We start from the raw sequence: 6,484 nt of genomic DNA, 5'->3' as shown, positions 1-6,484 counted from the left end.
AGCGGAGCAGCCTATTCCCTGTGCTACAGACTGCACGTGCAGTAAACCAGGTTTGTCTGTCGGTACCTCTGAGCATTATTGCTTAAATCGACCCCTGTGGGTGGGGTGAAAATATGGTATGAAGGGATGATATTCCGTGTCAATGCTGATGAAAAGAAATATAAACAAATTATAAAAACAAACTAGTGATGATACAGTGGCTCATTCACCGAAGAACCTCATTAGTGGAACACATCAGCATCCATGCACTACCTACAGCTTCTTATGAAGAGTTTCCTACTACAACCACAATCGGTTTACTGGTATTTCTTTGGTTAATGGATTGTTTTAACAGCAGACAGCAACAGAAATACCCACAACTAGCACATGTGGGCAAGCGTTGGCGTGAGTCATCTGAAAAATCTATTAGTGTTCTTTACTAACTAAAACGGAGTTACCTACCTCCCAGCCAGTACTCTGTGTAATAAAAAAGTAAAAAGCGCATGTCACAGAAACCAAAAAAGAAGAGTTTCAAAGGCCAAAACATGACCATCAATGTAAGGTATCATAAACCTGAAATGGTTTCAAGGATTACAAGTCATCATGCATCCAAAGTGGCCTTCCCTGGCCTAGGACACTCAACGATCGCCCGCGATCTGTACACTTAACCTTGGGAATCTGGCAACGCCAGAATACGGAGGAAACCACCAGACTCCCAGCTGGATCCTAGGAAATGGAGGCCCGAATCACCATCTGCTGGGCAGCTGATGGCAGCACAAGGGTAACGACACCAACAGACAAAGGATGCATCCGGCACCCCGCGACCAGAGCGCTGGTTGGGGTGGGGGGCGCCGAGCAGCGCTGGTGCGTGCTGCAGGAGGCTCTGCCGAGTGCTGGCCTGCCCTGACAGAACGGCACGCACCCAGCGGGCCTCTCCTGGAAGGTAATGTGCCTCCTGAGAGTCGCCACGTGCTCTCGTCTCCTGGCAGCTGAGGTTGGCTGAGCTCTGTGAGGGTTGGTAATTTCTCATGTCTCTCATCAAACGCTCAGCACCTAAGCTGCCGGGTTTTGCACCCTTTACGTGTAGAAACGTTCCTTCAATTATTTATCCACCACATGAACAGACAAATAAACCCCCAATGTTTCTGAACGTTTCCTGCCACGTTAAAGAGAAGCTACAGTGTTTTTCCCAGAAATACAGCATGCAAAACGCAGGTTAAAATAACATCTCAAAGGATAAACTGGCAGATGATCGGAATTTTTAACTCCTGGGTATTTCTCAAGTTACAATGAAACTTGATTATTTGCTCTCTCTCATGTTTTTCAAATTAAATGTCCTTGCATTTACTGCGGATCACCATTTGACAATTCCCATGTAATCTGATTTAAATGTTTTTCCTTAACAGGTAGTTTTTAGTTGCACTGAGCACTTGAAGTTTCTTCAGAATTCACATGGCAGCTGAAAATTCAAGTCATTACCTGGTGAACAATCTTGCTGAATGCTTCTTGGAGTTTACCATGAATAGTAGATAGCTTCTTGGCATCTCTATTAGCTTCGTGAATAGGAATAAGGACTTTGTAAACCTCATTAACTGCTTCATACATGCCAGCCTACAAAAATAAGGTCCATCAGATTGCTCCATCAATTCAACAGCAAGAATGAGACAGACTACCAGCATTTAAATTAGACAGCTACAAGCGAAAAGGTGTGATGTAATCAGCATCTTTTCTTAAAACACACCCACATGTGAATGGAATAAAATCCCCAGTCAGCTCTGGAATCAAGAGCCTACTGCATTACACACTGCTACTAAATAATGAGATTATTAACAGAATCAAAACTGGGATATTTTGGAGGGATATATGCACAAGAGCACAAGAAGCTAAACAGGATCCTAATTCACTTGCTTTCCTTGGTTTCTGATGGATACACTACCACCAGCTCATTAACACTGCTCACATAAAGCTCGCAGCCCGCTCCTTCTGAAGAGGAGGAGAAACATTACGGCCTTTCTTTACTGTTGTGAACTCCCAGATGTGCAGCTGAAGTGAAAGACACTGGAAGCACACAAAGACCTCTTGGTCCCAGATCCTGTTCTTTGCACAGTTTACTCCAGAGGGCAAACCGAGCTGTCCTGAACACCTGAAACTCCCGATGCTCCACACACGTGGTCACAGTAGTTACACACAGACTAAACATTTTCCTGCATATCGCCCAGCAGTATAAGACTGCTGAAGAAGACAGGTGAAGAAATTAAAGTCATCTACCATGGAGAAAGATGCTGCGGCCTGTTCCAGCAATCCCACCAGCCCAGCTTCGGTAAAATACTTTCCAGAGCAGATGCCTTCTTCATCCGGTGACACAACATCGTCAGAAACTGCTGACTCTTCCAAAACATTAGAAGATATGTTCTAAGGAGATATGATGCAGATAAAATATTTTTACCCAATTTAAACAACATGAAAAACTCTCAAAACTTTGAAAGCCAGCTGATCTTCCATCGAATCCCAGAGTTCTTAAAGAGGCAGCTTTCACGTGCATTTTCATGTCGTTCTGAACCAGCACGGTACTTCAGCACGTGCTTAAACTAACGGCTGGACAACCTGCACATTCAAAGCTAAGTATGTGCTTGTTTGCTCTACTCAGTGTTGTCCTGCTTAGCATTACGAGCCCCAGGAACCACTTTCATCAACTGCACCCACTACAGAGTGGTGGGATCACAGAGGGTAAAACCCCACAACTGGACTGGAGAAGTGAGAAGAACGGGATTCGGTACTACGGATGTAAACACTTAGGGGAACCAAGGCAGTCTTCAAGCATAATAAAGATTCTCAGAAGTTGCTGCAATGCATTCTCCCCAGAACAAACCGAGTAAGAGCAGTGGGAGTACACAGGCACAGTAATACCCGGCACGTGGAAATGCTCAGTACCTCGGCAGCAGATGACAAAACCCAAAAGTACATTTTGGAGGATAATTCCTACCTGAAATGTAACACACCCTACAGGGAGGTATTTTCGGTCTTCCAGCATGCTCAGATATTCAGCCACCAAGGCCGCGGAGTGGACCAGGCACTGGGCTGATTCAGCATGATTGCTCCTCTCGGAGTGCTTCCCAGCCATGTTCTGCAGCCAGGTCAGGCGCAGGTCAGGGGAATTCTGATAGCCCTTTGCGATCCTAATTGAAAAGAAAACCTCTGTGATTAGAATTTCTTTATCAGCCTCAGCTCGAGGCTATCTAGAAATACACAAGAAGCTATATAGATGGAAAGTTACCCCAAATGATAGATTCCTGACCCAGTTAGTGGTGGGCAAGCAACTGCAGCTGCCCCCGATGGCAGAATGCTTTTATGGGGGCTGCCGAAGCTCTTGACCAAAGCTCGAATTTCACCTGGAGGCTGGTAGTAAGCCGAAGGTGTGGGACAGTCAGAGCAGACCTGCCTGGTTGCTTATGACAAAATCTCTGCTGCCTTCCAAGGAGCCCTTAGGAGCATTTGTGCAGACAACACCACCAAATCTGGTAGTTGGGATCTTAACATAGCTCTGGAATATGTTTCGCAAAAGGAGACCATCATATGTACCACCACCAAAAAGCCTTTTGTACAAGCCCATCCTGGAAGATCCTTAAGTCTTCCCTGACGCAAGCTGGGAGAGTCGCCTTCACTCAGGTGGAGGATGAGATTGTCAGAGACTGCTGGGGAACGGAAACTGCTTTTACCCAAGATAAGCTACATAAATAACAACCAAAACCTATCAATAGCATATTCAAACACCAGATACACGCGAATGTTGCTCCATGAGCACTGAGACCCAGAACTGCTGCAAGACTGAGCTCAGTAAGGGCTCAAATGTGCAACATCCGAGTCCAAAACTAAACAGCGAGTAGCTGCGTTGTTATTGGGTGAAATGTGAATGGTGGGAAGCAGTTTAAAATGAGAGTAAGTTCTAAGTAAAATAATTGCTAATAAAAAGCAAGTAATCAATGTTCACAGCAACACAATGCCTCGTGCTCTAAATACAGGAAAGGCAGAACTTGGCTTTGTTCAAGCCCGGTGTGAGGGCTGACACCTACTGTCCCCGCAGCGCAATGGCCACGAACTCTACCTGTACATCAGGTCAATCAGCATTTCTGGATCTTCCTGGTGCTCCTTCATTTTAACTGTGTCAGAGAGGATCATGTGCAGGTTGAACACTAGATCCTGGACCTGTAAAAAAATACGCTGCTGTAATGAGGGGGCAGTGGGAATCGACTACATGCTGCTGTGGTAGAACCACAGCTGCTCTGAGGAACCTCTGTGTGTTGGCACCTTTGTGTCTTCAAAATTCATCAAGGACCTGATTTTTATGGATTTAGGTGGTAAATACATACATATACCTCCTTCAGGGAATGCATGCAAATTCCAGCTTCAGGTGGAGGTTTAAGCACAGCCTTATAACAAACTACACATCACTCCTCTTGTGGTATTTCTTTCACCTGATCGGGAAATGTTGTCTCCCTAAGTTCCAGATCTTCTTCAGCATATGTCAAAATAGTCTTCAGGGAACGTCGCAAAAATTCCTCATTGAAGTTCTGGGATGTCCCCACCAGGGATGAGAGAGACATGGTCACCTGCATTTTCACTCTGGCAAAGTTCTGCAACAGAGAAATGGTTACCGAGTTCCCCCAGCCCGGAGAGACTGCAAGCCTGCTGCAAGAGCAGCGCCCATCACTGCACCCTCCTCCCAAGAGACACCTGATACCAAAGGGGAAAACACAAGTTTTGGGTAAAGGATGGTCACAGAGCAGTGGTTACAATAAACCTCTGGTGCTGCTGACTTCACAATCTGACAACAGCATTATTCAGTTCCAGCTGAAGGTCATCCTGCAAGCGTTCTAGTTTTCTCTCCTTCTCCCTGCTCTCCTCCCAAGCACCCTGACCAGGATGGTGCCCAACCCCCTCTCGTGAATACAGCCTTCATTCTACACACCTGCTTTTGGCCTGGTCTAGCCTAACAGCGGGGTCGCTGTTAACCTGCTGCTACCAATCCACTAACAGCCCCTGGGCCCAGAACCAGCGGGTCCCTCCAGTTTCTGTACCCCCCACGGGGGACGGTAACCAAAGCAGTGCAAACAAAGATGCCTGGAGGAGCACCCTGTGACACACAGCTACAGGTATGCCTGCAAACACCAACCGGAAGAGCTAAGGCTGCGGATTTTCTTGATAACTTAAAGTGCACTTGGGTGAATCAAGCTAAGACGTAATTAGAGGTAAGAGTTGAATGAAAACAAAATCCCAGCATTGCTAACTCACCTACACTTACAGAGCCCTTTCAGAAAGGACATACACAGTAGCTGTGCCACAGAAAGGGCTGTGTGGCTGCTCCTGCTCTCACCCAGAGGTGTGCAAAAGCAAAGCAGAGGGGTGTTCCTCTGATAGCTCCAACTGTCCAATCTAAGAGTATGCAAACCTTCCAAACTGGCAGGTCTGGAAGCTCTTGCAGTGGATGTTCCAGGCAAAGCTCTGCATCTCTCTATAAACTGACACGAGTGGCAGCTTTCCTGTAAAGCGATTCTGGGCAGAGAGCTCGGACACTGATCCTGGAGACTGGAACTCCTGCTACGCACTGACCAGCAGTGCGAGTACTGCAAGATCAGGAGCCAGGCGAAGTCGTGTCGCTGCTGCATGCCTCTTTTCCCTTTGCACGCCATGCTTGTTTCGACGGGAAGCCCTCTGTGCTCGTTTTGGCTGGGACAGAGTTAATTTTCTTCACAGTAGTTGTATGGGGCTGTGTTTTGGCTTTGCACTGGAAACGGTGTTGATAATATATGGATGTTTTTGTTACTGCTGAGCAGTGCTGACACAGAGTCAAGGCCTTTTCTGCCTCTCGCACCACCCCACCAGCCAGCTGTCCCTAGCCAGCTGACACGTAATAACCTAATGACATGCAGCAGGATACTCACGTTCCCAATCTCAAAGTTTTGCCTCATCAGAAGGTAAAGTGAGGCACTCGCATGCGACCTTATCGTGCTGATGCTGCTGCTACAGTGTCTCAGGAGCCTCAGGCACAGATCTGCACACTGCTCAGTCTCTTCCTCAAACAGCAGCTCAGGGAACTGGAAAAACAGCACATGAGAAAATCAGCGCTTGGACATATGGGAACAAGCACCCAGACAAAAAGGCCAGGGCAATCCTCAGCAATGAGCATACCCTGGCCTGAGGGGAAGTCCAGTCCCCTCTGTTTTGAGGGGAATGATGACAATTTAAATCACTTTTACAGTAAGGCAAAAGCAGACTCACAAGCAGCACTGGAAGGCACCTCATTTTACCTACCCCACAACTTGCTCCTGGATCTATACCCTTAGACCAATTTACATCAGTTCCAAAAACTCGGGCTTAAAATTTTGAGCTTTTCCCAGTTCACCTACAGAAGCTGGGAAGTTGTTTAATTTACAGGCCCAGTAAAACAAACCTGTTTTAAGTGAGATTTACAGAGCTTAAATTCCACGTGTGCTTCGTGCTCCTCACT

The 6,484-nt window shown here is 46.7% G+C and overlaps 1 protein-coding gene across 1 annotated transcript; it reads right to left on the bottom strand.

The window, feature by feature from the left end:
* Positions 1-441: 441 nt before the first annotated feature.
* Positions 442-6,071, bottom strand: LOC104513174 (dedicator of cytokinesis protein 7-like; the record flags this gene model as incomplete). The annotated part of the gene is made up of 7 exons (XM_010156436.1): positions 442-456; positions 1,459-1,590; positions 2,248-2,391; positions 2,963-3,155; positions 4,082-4,182; positions 4,452-4,610; positions 5,919-6,071. Coding segments are annotated over 7 exons (897 nt in total), but the record flags the coding sequence as incomplete, so codon positions are not given.
* Between the last annotated feature and the right edge of the window lie 413 nt (positions 6,072-6,484).

The sequence above is a fragment of the Eurypyga helias genome, unplaced genomic scaffold, assembly GCF_000690775.1.
Source record: "Eurypyga helias isolate BGI_N326 unplaced genomic scaffold, ASM69077v1 Scaffold51007, whole genome shotgun sequence".
NCBI lineage: Eukaryota > Metazoa > Chordata > Aves > Eurypygiformes > Eurypygidae > Eurypyga > Eurypyga helias.
The sequence above is the reverse complement of the archived record's forward strand: the minus strand, read 5'-3'. Positions and strand labels throughout refer to the sequence as shown.